We start from the raw sequence: 19,461 nt of genomic DNA on the forward strand, positions 1-19,461 counted from the left end.
ATACCAGTGCAGTTTACTGTTACACAACGCCGTTCTCCCTTGGGCAAAATTAAAGGCTAAAATCCCCGCTATTTACCACTTCAAGGGAAAGATTCAGAACAGCGCCCTGGCCTGAATTTTGATCTTACAAACTGACCTCGGAAACCACAAAATTTTCTTTCATGCCCGAAATCTGTGATTTTAAATACTCGATCCCCACCATTAAATGTCCCACCGACCCTCACATTGACTGCCTCTCTTGTTAAAGAGCACAATTCAAATTAATTTAAAAGAGACAAACTTAGCTGTTATTACAGAATCGGGATTCTTTATCATAGATTTTGTCTCGACTCCAGGGACGTCTCAATTTCTTTTTCGCCCTATATATATATCTTATTAAGTTGAATGGTCTTTATCGCAGCATCTTTATTTAAGTTCATTAAAAACCACAAATCAAAGGAATTGTGTGTACGCGCCGTAATGTACATGATCTTTGGAAGGTTATTTTAAGTAATCCGATGTTGATAATTTCGAATCCTATACATTATAGTGCATATGCGTACATGGAAAGCATCAAAACAGATTAAAGGCATTTTCGCGTCGATCATTATACTTTTTTATTTGCATCTCATCTGTAGCGAACATTTGTTTCCAGATTAACGAAGCACCGCGCAATTATGTAAGAGAACCACGAAAATAGAGCACCCGCACCAGACACGGGCATTTAATTTTGGTTGGTCCGTAAAGGGCTTGTATTCGACCGGAGGCAGAGTTGTGAATCAATCTACAGTATATTATTTTCCGTTTATATAAAAGTTACGTAAGTCTCGCATAACGCTATCTCAAAATTGGTCCATTTATGACCCTTTAAAACACCGCTACAGATGTAGACACTCCAACCCAATTAATTGAGTTCGATGTGAGAAAACTTTCAACAAAAAGTGAAAATGTGAGCCACATATATTTAGATTAATATCGGAATAAATATATGACACGTTCCATTACTTTCACTGGTTTATGCCATTGTACCCTCTAACTGGGAAAGCAGTCAGTAGTTTTTAAAAGTAATATGAAACATTAATAAAAACGTTATGCAAAACGTGAGCGGTTGTGATAAGTTAATTTACGCTCTCATCTTTCATATGAAAAGAAAAATGATTATTTATAACAAGAGTTCAGGGTGGGAAGAGGAGCATAAGGGCATAGCAACTATTATGTTATGAAATAAGTCAAGTTGAGCCTTTCTACTGATATACTTTATCGTGTTTCGAGCCTATCTAGCTTAGTCGGTTAAGAAGATATATACCCCCCCCCCCCCACTCTTATTTCAACCTGTAAGATTGGAAAGTCGGTAGTCTGGCTCGGGCAATAAAATCTCACTATCTCCACATCTGGTTTCTATCAAGCGCGTTCAGAGCTTCAGAGCTTAGGACAAACATATTGCTCCTCGGGCCAGGAAATCTGGAGAGGGGGAGTAGAGGAACATGTCTTCTCAATATGGAAAGCTATATATTTTTGGTAATTTCCTTTGTAACATTTACAAACACTAAAAAATATCCTTTCTCGAATTAATATCATGTTCACACATTTCTGTAAATATCCTGAATTAAAATACTAATGTTAAAAGTCAGAGACTTTGATTTATGACGAGAGAGAGAGAGAGAGGTAAAGACAATCTGTAAATGTCCCGAACTAGAGGAGTGTGTTATAAACTGAACACATCTTGGCTACAACCCGTAGACAGTTAGCCCGCAGAGTGGTTTAGTTATTATGATCAACATAATTGTTTATATTTTTATTAATATCAAACAGTTTTACTGTTTGCAGCTATACCTGTTTGGAACATGTACTCTGCGCCATATAATAGCAATGGTGCAAAGTGGTGATATTGTAAAATCCTGCAATAAAATTTTCTTCAAATATCAAATTTTATTAGATGGTTGAATACAACATCAGTAATAGAACAGTAATAGAATTCAGCATAATGATACTGAATTGTTGTAAAGACATGAAGGAAGCAGGGTGACCATATATGCTCGGAATATTGTCAGAGAGGGAAATTTCTCCAGTTTGTTCACTGCCCTGTGAAGCCATATTTTGTGGCCTGAGATGCCGTATCCGTTACTTCGTGACCTGACCTGTCAAAAGCACGTCCGCGCACTCTTTTCATCTTTTGATTCTTCCACATTAATCAAGATACGGAGTATCAATTACAAGTGACCCCCCCGGGGGGGGGGGGGGGCATGAAGGGAATAAATAATTATATGTAGTGTCCTTGTGACAGAAGGTTACTCTGCAATTTATATCTTTCAATTTATGCTGTGAAATAATAGCCAGCTAGTCCGTTGATCTGGCGAATCAACCAAATGACCGTTAGTTGAGTTGCTTAACTGTAAGTAATTAATCCCCTCCCCTCCCCCCGAACGTCAAACTGACAGGTTTCCAAATGAAGACTATACCGCAGAAAAAGTTTGGGGCCCAAAAGAGAGTCAGCCAAGTACACGTTTGGGGAACACGTTTGAACACGTCATGATGGACATTTACAGGTGAAGGACAAGAACAGAGCCTCTGGTAAACAGTTTAGAACCAAGGGGCCGAACTTGATTTGAGGACCAGAAGAGAGGCTTTACACACGTCTTACACCACTACACGTCACTTCCGTCACAATCCGTCTCCGCCGGTACCCTTTAATGAGCCGAGGTTTAATAACTGTGCCCCTGCAGGGTCGACGCGTGTGGCGTGTCATGCAGTGTGTGAGAAAACTTGGTACTTCTTGCGCACTACGTTGTATAACGTATCTGTCTTAAATATGCATACTGTAGATGCAGTCGATTTTGGCAATAGCCCCACTTCCCCAGACTTAAAATTAGCTTCCTAAGCGCCTTTAATATAAAAAAAGTAGATTCACAGAGGCAGCAAGCCCTTGTTCATCACCCTTTCCGACCTTTTAAAATGAAATGGCAAATGTCTTCTTCCAAACTTAAAAATGACATGGAAACACCCACTGTACCAATGAAATCGTATTTCCTTTACCCCCCCCCCCCCCCACACCTTTACCTCTGCCCACAGAATCGAGACATTTCCATTCCATTCAGCAAAGATATTAAGTGTACTAGACGTCACTGTTTAGCAAAAATAAACATTTTTCCTGAAAATGTCTGTAATTATCCCCTTCATCAGCTAAGGAAAACATCTACAACAGCTGAAAAAAGATAAATGATCAAAACTCGTTTTAGAGTTTCATGATTCTATTAAAAAAAAAAAATGGGGGCGGGAACGGGAGCCGGTGGCTTTCATTCGTAACATTTTTACTGTGAAGTTGAAACTCGAAAACGGATTTCTACCTGTACATAGTGCTTATGCGAACAGTTCTGAGAAAAATTGCAAATTTCCAAATTTGCTGTGTACTGTTTTCTTATTCTTTTTTGTTTTTTGTTTATAATCCAAAATAAATAAAACCTTTAATCTGGAGTGTGCTTTGAAGGCACGTTGTGTTTTTAAAAATTAAAAAAAACTGTTTATTCCACTCAAGATGATATAGCAATAAACGAATGTACATTTTTGAGATATTATTAAAACATGCATGCCAAACTTACATATGCTATGTTCAATATCAGAAATTCAGAATAAAAGGTCCTTAACTAACATGTGCCGGCTGATTGTTAATATATATAATGACGTTCAGAATTGATGCTAACATTTCAAGTGTAATTTAATCGGAACACTTACATGTATCCTACAATTGCTAAAACAGCCATGCATGGACAGACGTGACATTTAATGTGGAATATTGCAGTTTCAAAGGTATGCCTAGGTAAAAATGAGTTCTTAAAAAAGAAGTGTGCAGTCAGGTGTGTCGCTAACAATTATCTGACTACCATGTTTGTTGTACTGCTGGATTGTGTGATATGCAGTGTAAGCAATATTAATGAAAAAGTCTAAATCTACTAGTACATAGCAGCAATCTCTTCAAATGTGTCTCGTTTTTAAAATTCGTTATCATGTAAGAAAACAGAAAGCGACCTGTACGTGTTTCGCTCATCTCGGGGATTAATTGTCTCAGCTGAGGCCAAGGTCAATAAATCCCCAAAATAATCTCATCCACAGTCATAATAATTCAAAAATGTATAATATCTCTTGAATAACTCTTTTATTCTTTAAATCGTTTCTGTTACACAGAAAAAAAGGTGACGTTTTCATTTAGCAAAATGCTACCCTACACCAAATTGGACTAAGGTTCCACAAGAGTGCAGTGTCATAAATCAAATGCATTTCCGCAATCTCAATATGTTTTCAGTGACATCTGTATAAACCTGTCGGGGGCCATGGCATTTATAAGCAAAAATTGACCTGTCAGTATTGGAGCTTTCTGTTTGATTGGGTAAAACTTAAATAAAGAAATAAAGCCATACAAATTTAAATAAACTGATTATGTTGAAGAAGATGGTTTGACAAAAAAAGGCTGAAGACTACATGAATGCCAAAAGGTGAAGATAAGATAACACAACTACTGTTGACAATTTACAGTAAAGTTTATTTCCCCTAGAGTGATAAATAGTAGATGAGTGAGTACCACAATAAGCCGAAATGTTATCCTCAGAGAGGTGAATCATTTATGCAGAATAACAAGACCACAAAAAGTACCAAGGTCACAGTAAAATGACAGATATCTATAAAGATTGCGTTTTAAAACTGAGCATCTGTCTCAGCCATGCAACACTGGAAACAAATATGGCGAAGTTAGGAATGATTGACTGAGTCAGTGATTAACGGCTAAGTCAGTAATAAATGGTTAAGTCAGATAGATTGCTAAATAAGTAAAACTTGACTAAGTCAGTGATAAACGGGTTATTATGTAATAAACGGCTAAGTCAGTAATAAACGGCTACCCTTACATACGTATATCCTGTGGTACAAAGGAAGATCTCGTCACAGAGACTTATGATGTTAACTATAAAGCACGGAGGTCTTCTTATTATGTCTGTAAACATTTATAAACATTGCTGTAGAAGATGTGGAGGAGTGATCATTACATGAGATAACCTGTGCTAAATATCCACGCCAGGGTACGTTCACTCAATAAATATACAGAGAAAGACAGAGGGAGAAAAAAAGGGTCGGGTACTTCAGCTACAAGATGACAACGTTGTCGTTATAATGATTACAATGGAAAGATCATTAGACGAGATTTTAATTTCTTGCAAAAAATGGGCCTTGAAAGTGTTAATAAGGCGCTATAATAGCTATATTAATGTTACACTTCACTTGATTTGTTTGCTTATGGCCTCTATCCTTCCCGTGAGGAATTTGCGTTACAAATGGGAAATAAGTCCCGCCTCTCATGAATATTCATTGAAGTCCACAGAACATTACATGTAGGGATAAAACTTTTTATGCATTGAAATTAGTTTCATAAAAGTGACCAATACAGGTGTGGGAAGTAACCACACTGACCAATACAGGTGTAGAAAGTGACCACCCTGACCAATACAGGTGTGGAAAGTGACCACCCTCACCAAGACAGGTGTGGAAAGTGGCCCTCCTGACCAATACAGGTGTGGAAAGTGGCCCTCCTGACCAATACAGGTGTGGAAAGTGACCATCCTGACCAATACAGGCGTGGAAAGTGACCACCCTGACCTGGAGATACAGGTAGGATAGGGGGCAGGGGCGGATCCAGGATTATTTGATCCGCAGATGCGAAGTCACACCCCCTCCTTGATCTTTGGGTTTGGGACTCGATGAAGTGCCCAAATATTTTGGTATTTTAGACGGCGTACGGTGCCGTTTTGCACGGTTTAGTCCAAATTCTAAAATCAAATCTAAACTAAATCCACCACAGGTGGGGCGGGGGGGGGGGGGGGGGGGGAATTCCATGTGTATCTTATGCAGTTTAGATTGATCTCACTCTTTTGAGAGGATCCCATGTGAGTAATCACAGTTCACGGGAAATAAAACCATTAGTTCACAAATCACAGTAAATAAAACTTTATTCATATCAATGCAAGTCAAAAATCCTGAAAATCAGGAATCCTTTACCCCAGGTTCTAGATTCCGGTATTGCCAGCTCGATCTTGATTTCATATATAACCCATACCAGCAATACCAGTTGCCTGATGTAGAAATGGATTCATCAACCATTGGTAGGAATTGAAAATTTGTTGTTTACCCCAGGAAAATTCATTTTTTGGCCAAAATGAACAGTTGTTATATCCCTTTAAGTTCAAGAAGCCATTATCTTGTTTTAATATTTTAAAATATGTAAAAATAATTACAAAAAAAAAAAAAAAAAAGAATGTGACTGTATATATGTGGGTGGTGTCATCTCAGTTATTGCGCGCACTTTTTCTGGATCTGGGCTCAGGCCCTCTGCTGTGAGGATATGTCCCACATACTGAACTCTGGGCTGACGCACCTGACACTTATCAAAATTGAGCTTTAGGTTGTATTCAGTAGCTCTCTGAATAACCTTCTTGAAAATCGAATCATGATGCTCACGATCTGTGCCTGCTATCAATATGTCATCCATTATAGCTGTGGCACCTTCTATGCCTTCAAGCATTTCATCCATGATTCTCTGAAAGATTTCTGGCGCCGATTTAATACCAAAGGGTAGGCGAAGCCATCTGTACCTGCCAATTGGAGTGTTGAAAGTAGTCAAAAAGGATGACTGCTCATCAAGCTGTATCTGCAAAAATCCCTGTGTGGCGTCTAACACAGAAAACACTGTGGCTTTTGGAATACTAGCTGCAACTTCTTCAATAGTTTTCAGTGGATGATGCTCCCTTTTGATTGCTTTGTTCAAATCACATGGGTCTATACAGATTCTCACTTTATCATTTCTTAATGAAACAACCATTGAACTGACCCATTCAGTTGGCTCATGGACTCGGGTAATGAAGCCATCTGATTCCATTTCCTGTAATTTCTCTACGATGCGTGGCTTCAGTGATGCTGGCTGTCGTCTGGCTGGATGTATAACTCCCTTTGCTGTTGGGTCTATCTTTATGGTATGCTTACCTGGTAGCGTACCTGTGTTCTTGGCAAGTTCAGTGAAATCATCTACACTGTTTACCTTGTTTACTCTGACTCTATGGAGGAGCCCAAGTTTCTCTGAAACTTCACCGTTAATGACATTTTCCTGGTCTATGTCTACTACTTCAAAGTCAACTGGCAACTGAGTAGTATTGTATGCCACTGAAAGCTGTGCTTTTCCAATTGGGCGGATCTTGTGATTAGAGTAGGAGCGAAGAACTTTAGTTGTTTGGTTCAAGTTCTTGTGAAGATTAAGTTTTTCATAATCAGCTTTCACTAGAATGTTACATTTTGCTCCAGTATCTATACGAAATTTAAGTGGCTTGTCTTGGACATCTAGTGTCACTATCCATTTATCTTCAGCTGCACTGACAGAGTCAACATTTTCATCATCAACTTCAGTTGTATGAATGTACAGTGGATCATTGTTGCTATCTTCACTCACTGAATCATCATAGTAAACATCATTATCACTTTCCTGTAAAGTGTGTACTGCCTTGGCTTTTCGTTTTCTGCATACTGAATACCAATGGTCTAGTCTTTTACAATATCTGCATTTGGTTCCTTTTGCCGGACAAGTATTGTTTCTATGGGCTGTTGCAGTATCTAAACCACACTGACCACATTTCTTTTTCTTTTGCTTCCAAGGTACGTGTTCCTGTCTCTTAGAGGCTTGTGAGGGATTTCTACTAGCATGGCTTTCCTTACTCTTATGTGACTTGTGATTAATGGCGGAAACTTCAACTTCTGGTCTTAGAATCTTCATTTGTTGCTGGGATGACTCATACTGTCTGCCTATTTCTAATGCTTGAGCTAGAGTAAGTCTTTCCCCTTTTTCTAACAGTTTCTCTTGAACTCGAGGATAATACACCCCACGTATTATACAGTCAATTAAAATGTCTTCAGCGTCTTGGTACTCACAATCCATAAGAATCAATCTGATGTCTTTTACAAAATTGTCAAATGTCTCACCTTCCTCCTGCTTCCTTTTCTGGAGGTTAAATCTTTGTGCACGTTTGTTTTTTCTGGGTCTTACATAATTTTCAAGCTTGCCGAATATTGCTTCTGGTTTATCCTCTTCATCTTCTTCCCAAGTGAATGTTTTGTAAATTTCTCTCCCTTGTTTTCCAATCCACATGCCTAACCATCCTGCCCTTATCTTATCATCTGTTTGTGATAGTGGACCCTTGAAAACGAGCTCAGCATGCTGTCGGAATCGAGTAAATTCCAAGTACAAATTTTTAGACTCCCAATCGAAGCTGGGTTGCTCGAATGCATACGCCATTTTAATTAGTGTCTCGCACAATTAAAAATGTTATGTGGCATGTGTAAGGACTCACTAATAGCTTGAAAAGTTCAACTTCTGACACCATGTAACATAAACGTGCTAACTCTGTAAGCCGCCATGCTGGAACACACGTGTATTATTCAAGTCGCTTACAACATTGTAAAATAAGAGATGGTCGCTTAAGACAAATAAAATGTTACACTTTCTGTCTGTGGTGTGTAAAATTTAAAGTGTTTTCAGTGCGGGGTCATGTCGATACTCCCCCGCGCCGTTACTCCCTGCACCGATACTCTCCGGCACCGTTACTCCCCTGCACCGATAATCCCCCTTAGTAATTTTTTGTATTATGCGCATCGATACGGCCCCACACCGATATATCCCTGCACCGTACATCCCCGCACCGATACTCCCCCTCAGTATATCTGTAACTGTAGGGGAGTATCGGTGCCGGGAAATATTGGTGCGGGGACGTATCGACATGTAACCTTGAGTGCACCGCGTTGGATTTCCTCATAGCGATTCACACGTAAATATTTTGACCACGAATCTTGGAAGTACAGGTGTAGTATTAAAGTCTTGTCCTCCCTTCCGGCAGAGGCTCTCTGATTCTAACAGGAGACGCCGACACTCTAATGTTTCTGCTTGTTAATGCTTTATAATACAAGTGCTTAATGTAATCGACAGCCACGTGACCTCCCAATTGGATGAGAATTAGGTCACGTATACGGATGCATGTGTGTGTGTTTGAGTTTTAGTTTAATATGAAATGTTTAATAATTGTGCCAAATACCCACTGATGTAAAGTATATAATTTGTTTTGATTATGTCTATATTTTTAATATATTGATCTGTTTGCAGGAATGAGAAAACTATAGTTTCGAAACCTTTGGCGTTGGCGTTTCACCTGTTGTCCCCACTAACATAAACATTGGAAATTCCGCTCGGTTTTATTTAGAGCAAGCGCATGCGCACATAACATGTTTATGTATTTTAGGTGATTTTCTGCTCCCATAAAATTATATACTGTTTCACGAAAGTGACAAAGAGGTAACGGATTGATCATGCGTTAGTAAATGTTGATACTCTTTTCCTTTAGAACCTACCGTAAAAGACTATCACTAGAAGGGCAAGGTGGGCGGATGATTGAAAAGGAAACCAGATCACTACAGTAAGGTACTCGACTGTCGCCTCAGACGCGGGCTCTAGATATGACTTGAAGCTAGGATAGAAGACAACCTCATCTTGAATCCTAGATTATAGATACATTAGCTAAGCAGGGTGCAATAAGAGAGAACATCAACCTGCTGTCGTGTTTTATAACAAGTAAAGGTAAGCAGAAGTGTCAAGTCTTAGGTAGTAGGCCTATACTGGCCATAATTAGGGTGCGCATCTCCCTAAATTGCGCAATACTGCCCAATACAGCGAAACACAGCGCAATAGGCCTACACTTGAAAAAAAACGAGTCCACATGCAGGCACAAGTAAACACGGGAAACGGTAATTCCAAACAAAACAGGCCGATACCGTATAAGAGCGAAATATATTAGGCCTACTAATTACTTAATAGCCTTGATAAAACGTAACAAATTGGCACATTTTGTTTATCGTCGGGTCAGCCGCCATGTTGATTAGTGGCTCTTCATGCATAGCCAGCAATATTGCCAAGAAGAGCCACAAGTCAACATGGCTGCCGACCCGACGATATTAGAAGTAGTTATGTCAATGATAATAACCCTCCAGCCCCGCTGATGGGTTTAAGGAGATAAGTCTAATGGTTTTTCAACATCCAGTTTTCCCAGTGATCCCTTGCGGCAACTTCCGAGAGGAAAGATCCTCGAACTGATAAGCCTTACATGTGTTTTAAAAATACTAACTTATAGATTAACGTCAATATGGTGTTTGCTTGGAAAAAATTCAGTTTCTCTACACAATATCATTTTTTTACACCAAGAGTGTCCTTTCACGTATACCAGAAAATCTTTTGCGTAAGTGTCGTCTGAGTTTGTTTCCCGCGCGAGACGGCGACGCACGACGTCACTGACTACGGAAAACAACGAAGTGCTCCAGTGATTCCATGTGTGACTCGTGTTTGTTTATTTAAATCAGTCAAGAATTGTAGTTATGTTAAGTCTTTATACTTATACAAGATCATAAATGCCGTTGATGAAAATTTAGAGCATGCCGTGTGGCACAAGACAAGGTCAGGTGTATTGAAGTTTTGGTGCGATATTTTGATTTATTGTTGCCGATTATCGGTTGGGTGTGTGGTTATTTGCTTTGATGCGGTAAAATTTCACTGCACACTGCAGAAAATATCTTAATATCTCGATATTTGGATTCTGCAACCTTATAAAACATAAGCTTCGACCTCAAAATAAAGTTTTCTTCGGAATGAAATACCGTTGATCACTAGAAGTAACTGAAAATCCTATAGAGCTTTCCCGTAAAAATACAACCTTGGGCATTTTCCGTTTTAACGACCTTTCCTCTAAGATCCTCCTTGTGACCTCCCAGAACAATGGGAACCAGGACAGATTTAACTCATTTAAATATCTAATCTGTTGTATCAAGTACATTTTCTTGCTATTTCGTGGAGTTATGAGTCTGTGATCTTGATGTTCTTTTTTAAACTAGTTGTAAATTGTACATTTATCAGGGGCAGACGGAAGCTGTATTCTGGGTCTTCTAGAAGACGCTCAGAATTTTTAAGTTTACATTGACGGGCATGCATTTTTTTTCTTTGGGAATTATGTAGTCAACATTATTTCAGTCAAGTCATATAACAAACAACAGGGACACATTGAATTTAGTCAGTAATTGCATAACCCCACAATGCCAGCGTAGATACTACTGTAGTAGTTCATAATGCCATTATTATGTGTTTTTTTTTTTCTAATACACAGGTTTCCCTCTTTTCTGAGCAACACGGAGTAAGCAAGAAAAAGAAAAGGTCCCCACGAAATTCTCACTTGACTTGTAGTAATCGGAAGGAAACTAGATAAGACTTGGCAACAGACACTGCTTGAAACATTAATTTGATAGTGCTTCTTCATCACATTTTTAATGATTCTCAGTCACCTCACAGACTATATATTTCAAAAGTGGACATAGAAATTATATGTTACTGTTGTGCGGAAAAAAACCCAAAACCAATATAAACTTGTAAAGGGGCGTGGTATAGCTGCCCAACTGCCAGTAACAATAAAATCCGACTGTTCCAGTAAAGTTTTCATAAAAGCAGTCAACTATTGGCCCTGTTAATATTTTCAGCTGTAATATGTGCTCCAGTTCAGTTTTTAAATGTTCAGATTAAATGTTGCCTTTATTTAGAATAACATTTTGAAAATACCATGCTTTTGATCTTATTTGTTATAGGAAGCCCGTTTAACCTCAATGAGTTTATTTAAGTGTTTAATTTAATTAATTAATTTATCTTATTTTATTAATGTATTTATTTATTTTTGAAAATTGGACTAGGACCAGTGAACTTTTGTTCAGGCCAGTAGATTCTCAGACCCTGCTGTGAGATGAAAAGTATTCGGTATGAATTGGTGTAAGGAAGTCAGATAAAGAAAAATATATCTATTTTATATGCACTGTTAAAAAAGGACTTCCCAGCATAGACTGCAAAAAAAAAAAAAATAAAAAAAATAAAAAAAATAAATAATAATAATAAATAAATAAATAAATAAATAAACTGTAGCAACTTAATCATGTTTGTGCATTAATTATAATTACTGTTTAGGTGCAGAATTATACATTTGGTTTTGTTCTATTGTAACAATGGAATGCTTATATGCACAAATCCCACTATGGGGATACTTGAGTATAGAGTTGATTAAAAATCATTAAAAACCTATGTAGTGTATAATAATTATATATATCCGATCTTTTTCGATTCTCAGCTATAAATATTCATCGATATCGTATTTGTGCTTCGTATTCATGAAGTTTGGAAAATGTAACATTAAACACATGTAAAAATTATCAGGGAAGAGTGCACTTAATTAAACTTCACAGAGTTGGGAAAGCACTCTAAAATGATAATCAAATATTAAATAGATGGCTTTTTCATAGGGGATTCAATGGGCAGTTATGTGCACATTTTTAGTTTTCTTATTTTTTAATGAAAATTTTCACCTGCAAACTACAAAAAGTGCCAATGTATCCTCCATTTTACATACTACAAGAACACAGTCATATATTCAAAATAAAATAAGTTTTGTGGAGGGGGAGTCAAATTTTCACGGGGGAACCAGATTTTCATTATGTGCACATGTTTAATTTTCTTATTTTTTCCGTGCAAATTTTCACCTGCAAATTACCAAAAAAGTGCCACTTTATCCTCCATTATGCATACTACAAGATCATAGTCATTTTCTCAAATAAAATTAGATTAATGAATGTTTTTTTTTTTTCACCTGCAAACTACAAAATTTAAAAATTTCATAGGGGGAGTCATATTTTCATTATGAAAATCTGACTGGGGAGTCACATTTTCGGGGAGTCAGATTTTCATGGTACACCGGTCGTATTTTTACCGTATTTTTACGGGAAAGCCCCATATATAGGATTTTCATATATTTCTAGTGATCAACGGTGTTTCATTACGAAGAAAACTTTGTTTGAAGTCGAAGCTAATGTTTTTTAGGGATGCAGAATCCAAATATCGAGATATTAAGATATTTTTAGCAGTGTGCAGTGAAATTTTACCACATCAAAGCAAATAACCACACACCCAACTGATAATCGGCAACAATAAATCAAAATATTCCACCAAAATTTCATTAAACCTGACCTTGTCTTGTGCCACACGACATACTCTAAATTTTCATTAACTACCTTTACGATTTTGCATTAGTATAGAGATTTACCTTAACTACAATTCTTGACTGATGTAAAAAAAAATAAAAAACCGACTCAAACGTGAAATGACTTGCGCACTTCGTTGTTTTCGGTGTCGGTGAAGTCGTGCGTATCCGTCTCGCGCGGGAAACAAACTCAGACGACACTTTTGTGGCATACGTGAAAGGACACTCTTCTTGAAAAAATGATATTGTGTAGAAACACTGAGGGTTTTTTTTCAAGCAAACACCATGTTGACATCGATATATAACTTTGTGTTTACTTAAAGCCTCCGTTCCTGGGAAAACATGTCCTATGGACGTGCGTTCCCTAGGATGCACTGTCCTACCCGGACCTAGATTCCCAGCTGTATTTATACGGAGCAAGAACATGTATTCCTGCGGACATAATTCCCTTTCACATATACACAGAAACGCAAGTCCTACATAATTAATGTCGGTACAATAATTATAAACACGGGGCCATTTTATCATTGTTATTTTTGCGTGCTGATTAAAATTGTTTGGCTTGATTCTTCAAAAATGTATGTCATTGGGTGATAAAAATATCCAGTCTTCTATTGTGAGATATTTTGGTCAATAGTATCAAATCTGACATAAGATGTCATTCAAAAGAAAAGAACACCCCCAGAAAACCATATCAACAGTTTGATGTCAGTGCTAACTTTTAATCTAAGATATTAAAGAAAATGATACACCCCATTTCCATAGATTTTTAGATTGATCTATCCCTGTGGGGAGTCTCACTAGATTACTGTCAGCTTGGCCGGCTTAGCTGTAAGGGGGTAATTAACTACTCGGCTGACTGCAATTTAGCGTGAACCCCCAGGGAGTTAGGTCGATCTAAATCTTAATCTTTAGATCGATCTAAATCTCTGGGAAAGCACCCATAGCTTTCTGACAGTGATATGTTACGCAGTCAAAGAACTCATTGCATTAAACCATGAATAGTCATCAATAGCGGGTATGACCTCCAGCAGCCGCTTGCAGCGCCCTCATCTTACATGGCATACCCTGTGACAAGTTTTTTAGAGTTTGGATGGGGATATCATTCCACGCAGTGATATATGCCTGTCGCAGTTCATCACTATTTACCGGCCGATGACCATAGCTATTAATTCTGTAAGTTACTTCCGCCCACAGATTTTCAATTGGGTTCATACTTGGGGAGTTTGCAGGCCAGAGCAGTTGCCGAACCCATTGGTTTTGAAGAAAAACAGTGATTCTGCGAGCTCGATGTGGGGTTGCGCATTCGTCGTGGTACACAAAGTTGTTCCTGAAGATGACTCTTGCAAATCGAAGCATTGTTTGCTGCAGAATGTCTCTGTAGGAACCCTGGTTGAGGTTGCCTCCTAGAAAAACAAAATGGTTCTGGGCACCGGCATGGAATGCTCCCCAAACAGAGACGTTGCCACCCCCTGCTTGCACCCTAGGCAGTACACAATCACCGATTTCTGGCTCTCGTACACGTCGGTGGTCACCGATTCGACCGTCAACCCTAAAAACTCCATATCTGGCCTCATCACTAAAAACGACGTGATTCCAGTGTTTTGGCTCCAAACGCACGTGGTCCCCAGTCCATTGCAGACGTCGCTGTATATGACCTGCTGTTAACAGTGGTTTCCCTACTGGTCTTCGTACAAAATAACCAGCTTGCATTAATCCCTTGCTTACAAATCACCTTGAAACGAGCGTTTGAATGACATTCTGCCACTCTTTTCTGAGGACACTGGTTGTCTTTGTACGACCAGCACGGCGCACTCTAAGGAGAAGGCGATCCTGTCTTCTTGGTGTGATACGCGGACACCCTGGTGGAAGTATTGCAGTAGGTGCCCCTGTTGTAGCATTTCTTTGGAGGACTTTACTAACGGTTTCTGATAAATGTTGAATTGTCTGGCAATGGCTGTCCGTTTCTGGTCATTTTCTCTGAGAGCAAAAATTCCATAGTAAGTTGCGCTGCTTAGCTATCGAATCATATATTCTCTTAGGTACCTGTCAAGTTTCAGAGCGATCCCTTTCTTGCTTCTTTAAATACACTCCAAAGATTGACTAAACCCATGCGCTTTTATACAAGGGCAGAAATTGCCGAAAATACCACCCCTCACATTTCGCACCACAGAACATGGAACTGCATGCATCAATTGTTTCGAGAGTTATATGGTAATTAGGTAACACACCTTTCCACACATGGAGTGAAACCTCAGTTTTGGATTTAAAATATTAAAATAGTTTAAAATTTACTCGCCCAAAAATAATATTGCATATTAGTAACCCTGTATATATCCTCAATCTAATATTAATTTTTAGTAATTTTTTCGTTTATTTAAAATATCTAAAGTTAGCCGAATAAAGTGTGTATATAGGGGTACATGTATACAAATGATTATAATAAGCGTAATAACATTCTTAAACATCACGTTTAAATCTTCAAAATTAACACATCATTTATATGAAAATATCACAGGACATCTATTTCTAGTCAAACATGTCCGACTAGGACATCGATACCTGTCTGCAGGACTTAGAATACTAAGTAATATTACTTACATGGGTGTCCACTGGACGTTAAATCCCAGGAAATTATGTCCTAGGACATGCGTTCCTAGGAATGGAAGAGTCAGGACATGCATTCCCGGGACTTAGAGTCCGTAGGACATTCATTCCTAGGAAAACATGTCCTAGGGACATGCATTACGGCGGACATCCATTCCATTCACACCGGCCGTGCGGGCTCTTACGGCCTGTTTGGGTCCAAATTTGCTCAGAATCTCACGAGCAACGCAAGTCTCTCTTGCAAAATTTGGAGTTCGCAGACAGCCCGTATGCACGTACGGAGAATGTTGGACATGTCCAAAAGATTCTACGAATATTCTGAGAACAGCGAGGCTGCAGACGTAACTTGCCCCACTCGCAAGAAGTTCGCAAGTGAAACGCGCTTGGTCCAAGACGCACGTCACAAGCAATGAAGGAGCAAGTGCCCTTTGCGTGTTGAGTACGGCGCACACCCTCACAACTGAAGAGCAGTGTCGAAAGCACCGCGGAAGTGCGTCGCATGTGCGTCACTCCTACGCTAGTAGTACTCACGATGCACGGTCGTGTCTCGAAAATAAACGCCGATCGTGCACCCTGTACAACAATTTTCAAGAAATTGGAATTTTGCTTAATTCAGCTTCTAATATGCCTCCAAAAGGCAAGGAAAACCTTAGAGAGCAGAAAAGAAAGGGAAAAAAAAGAAGAAAGAAGGGGAGAACAGAAGGCAAAACTCATGTACACGGTAACTACGTCATCACAAGTGTGTGAGGCAAGTGTGAAGCAAACGGGAACTATTTTCGCCGTGCATTGCTTTCTCTTCAACAGTGGTGAGTGCGTGCCACGTACGCAGGTAGCAAGACAATCTCAAGAAATATGTACAATTTCCACCGCCATTGCACCTTGCAATTAGCGTCCCTGCTTGAAAGGGCATCTCATTTGGCCCTTGCAACTCGCAAGGCAGACTTTCCTCTACCTCTACGACCTCCACAGATTCTACTGCACTCAAAATGCGCAGGGGACGTAAGAGCCTAAAATCCGTGCGTCCGCTTGTGACCGTGGCTTAACACAAGTAAGGTTTATTAGTTCGAGGATCTTTCCACCCGAAATGACCCGGGAGACTGGAACTTGTCTACCTCGTGCTGCAATTATCTCCTGTAGGCGGCGCGACGACCCTTCAATAAGGGTAACAATTCTGTTTTGACCACTCTTCCTAGAGAGCATGAAGAAGTTGGTCTGATTGCTCACTAAGAACCTTCGGAACAAATAACCCTTGATTTAAAAACTGGTGAAAATATTACGATTTTTCGGACCACTGAACCTTCGGACTATTGAGACGCCACCCCCATAGAGTGCAAACTTTTAGCATTTTGGGGGGGGGGGGGGGTAAGAAAAATTACAGTAAGATTATTTGCCCACATTTCCCTAAAAATGTGACATACTAGTGAAAAGCCTTAGTCCATGATCTTCTACATGGCTTATATTTACTTCTGCTGAACTATGCCAAGTTTTCTTAAAGTTTTTCACCTCCGCCCTTTCTTAGATCATCAAAACAAGGGGTTGGTTCTCCTCTGAAATTCATGGGCTTAAAGACGGCTGTCCCACCCTCAGAACATTGGGTTTCTGCAACAAATCACCTCCCAGACGAGAACCATGAGCAAGTGGGTTGTAATAATGAAACCTGTAGCATGCATGAAGTCAGTTCTTGCAAATGTTGCGAAAGTTACAGTAAAATGCCCCAAAGCATTATGTTCCAGACCTCACATTGTGCTTATACCATACAGGCAGACTGATCTGACTCCCAGGCGATATTATCCTGCACACACCCTTCCAAGAGGCACTCTACAACATGTCTATGGACCCTCATTTGGCCATCGATGCTGTACAATAAATACTTTGATTCTTTGGCAAAACCAACTTGATTCCAATGATGGTTGACAGGGATCTGGCGCCTCTGGAGTCATGAACATAACATTCTAAACTTGGTTTATTTTTATCATTCCTTCTTTAAAATAATATTGGGCTGAGTTATGTAATACATAAACACATTGGGCGTTTCATTGTTGTCTTGTCTGGTGCATTCTTTCAACTGAAGATGGGAATTGTGTCTTTCAGGTAATGTGTCAATAGATATTTGGTTAATTGAATTTTTACATTTTGAATAGCATGCAATAATTGCCTAGGACAAAATCTATCTTACATTTCAGTTAAGACATGAAGCTATGCTGCAGTAGAAGTGACAATTAACATGGCAACAGCAAGGTCACTCTCCAACCCTGACAAGGAGAATTTTTTTCGTATGAGTGTTTTAATTGTAGATTATGCATTGAAAGTATTGCAAGATGTTCTTCAAAAAGAGCTTGAAAATAGGTATCCTAATTTACTTGACCCTAACACAGGGTTGTTATGTAGTGTGCTTGGTGATGCAACTGTCAGGACAACACTGTTTGGATTACCATCAAGAGTGTTTAATTACCACCAACGAAACCAGCTGTACCCTGCTAGGAATCCCTCCACATCAATAACTATTGGTGATTTAGACATCACACTGACTGTGCTTTTGCTGAGAAATATCACATCATTGAACCCACGTCCAGGGTTGAATGCATGGGACAACCCCTCTGACGCAGATACATCAACAGAAGCCACGATTGGGAAAGTTAAAAGATATCGAAACATTGTGTATGGCCATGCTAACAAGGCAGCAATAAGTGATCAAGATTTTAGGGCACATTTCTCAGATCTCAAGTCCATTTTGCGGTCTCTCTCTAGTAAGTTTACCAGTGAGGACTATGATTCCATCTTGTCTGAACCTTTCAATGCTGCTTCACTGGAGGAAAACCAGACCATTCTGAAAGAATGGTATAATTATGACAAAGATATGAAAGATTATTTGATGAGCATGCAAGCTACATTGGAAGAAAGTCATGAACAAATCATACATGGGTTGAAAGAAAGTGAAACAAAGTTGCAGGACCATGTAGAACAGGTTCATAAAAGAAGTGAAGACACTATTCTTAGGAAGATGGACAGTGACAATCAGAATACACATAATCAACTTGAGGAAATCTCTCAAGGAATCACACATGTGAACGTAGATCAGTCAGAGATGGCCGACCAACTCCAACAGTCACAGAAGTTCATGGAAGAGGTCACAAATGCACAGAAAGAAGACTCACAGAATATACAAGCTCAGCTGGAAAAAGGAAGAGAAGAACTTGCATCTTTAAGATCAACACAAGGTCTGCACCTTCAAATGACAAAAGGTATGACCATATGTATTTTATGGTTTAGACATTTTCTTTAATATCAATGAAATTTATGCACGGTTGAATTTTTGTGGTTGACAATCTGATTCAGGAACAACTCTATCTCTGATATTTTCTTGCCTCTAATTGAGTTTGAAATGATGTTTACAACATAACACTGCAGATAAAATACAACTTGAGACCTTCTATGTTGTTTTCAGAAATGCAAGAAAATGTCCAGACAATATGTGACAGAGACCGAGATACACCAGAATTTCAGAAAATTCCAGGTAGTATGCAGCAATAACTTCAAGCCAGAAGAAACCTAATTGAGTATTTTTTTATTAAACTTTATTTTTGAATATAATAATAAGAAAACCCATGAGTGTATCATGCAAAATATAAAGTAAGAGAATATGGGTGAAAGGTTTCACCAGGCAGCTTACTTTGTTACATTTCTGTTGAATCTTCCCCAAAACCACCTGACAAAAAGAATACATTCATATTGTGAAGTAGGG

The 19,461-nt window shown here is 38.9% G+C and overlaps 2 protein-coding genes across 3 annotated transcripts in view; one reads left to right on the top strand and one right to left on the bottom strand.

Moving 5' to 3' along the window:
- Positions 1-4,261: 4,261 nt before the first annotated feature.
- On the bottom strand, positions 4,262-8,299 carry LOC147760141 (uncharacterized). Its single transcript, XM_086994053.1, has 2 exons — positions 6,323-8,299; positions 4,262-4,366 (listed from the first exon to the last, which is right to left on the bottom strand). The coding sequence occupies exons 1-2, from the start codon at positions 8,297-8,299 to the stop codon at positions 4,262-4,264; spliced, it is 2,082 nt and encodes a 693-aa protein (XP_086850179.1).
- A 1,019-nt stretch (positions 8,300-9,318) lies between these two features.
- LOC106165417 (uncharacterized) overlaps positions 9,319-19,461 on the top strand; it is a 76,689-nt gene continuing 66,546 nt past the window's right edge. Inside the window, exons 1-3 of one of the 2 annotated variants that reach the window (XM_087019109.1) lie at positions 9,319-9,631; positions 17,239-18,961; positions 19,165-19,233. In XM_087019109.1, coding sequence (XP_086875235.1) covers positions 17,944-18,961; positions 19,165-19,233 — 1,087 coding nt within the window. In that variant the 5' untranslated portion in view covers positions 9,319-9,631; positions 17,239-17,943. The remainder of the gene's footprint in view (positions 9,632-17,238; positions 18,962-19,164; positions 19,234-19,461) is intronic. The other variant, XM_087019108.1, reaches the window with a different exon arrangement.

This window comes from Lingula anatina, chromosome 8 (assembly GCF_051362555.1).
Source record: "Lingula anatina isolate TDL-2025a chromosome 8, LinAna3.0, whole genome shotgun sequence".
Taxonomy (NCBI): domain Eukaryota; kingdom Metazoa; phylum Brachiopoda; class Lingulata; order Lingulida; family Lingulidae; genus Lingula; species Lingula anatina.

What these genes read in the sequence shown, in the direction of transcription:
- LOC147760141 (XM_086994053.1), bottom strand. Translation starts at nt 8,299, where the DNA reads ATGGCGTATGCATTCGAGCAACCCAGCTTCGATTGGGAGTCTAAAAAT. An exon ending in TGAGCCCAGATCCAGAAAAA is followed by an intron (nt 4,367 to 6,322) that starts GTGCGCGCAATA and finishes TCTTTATTTAAG; the next exon opens with TTTTACCCAATCAAACAGAA.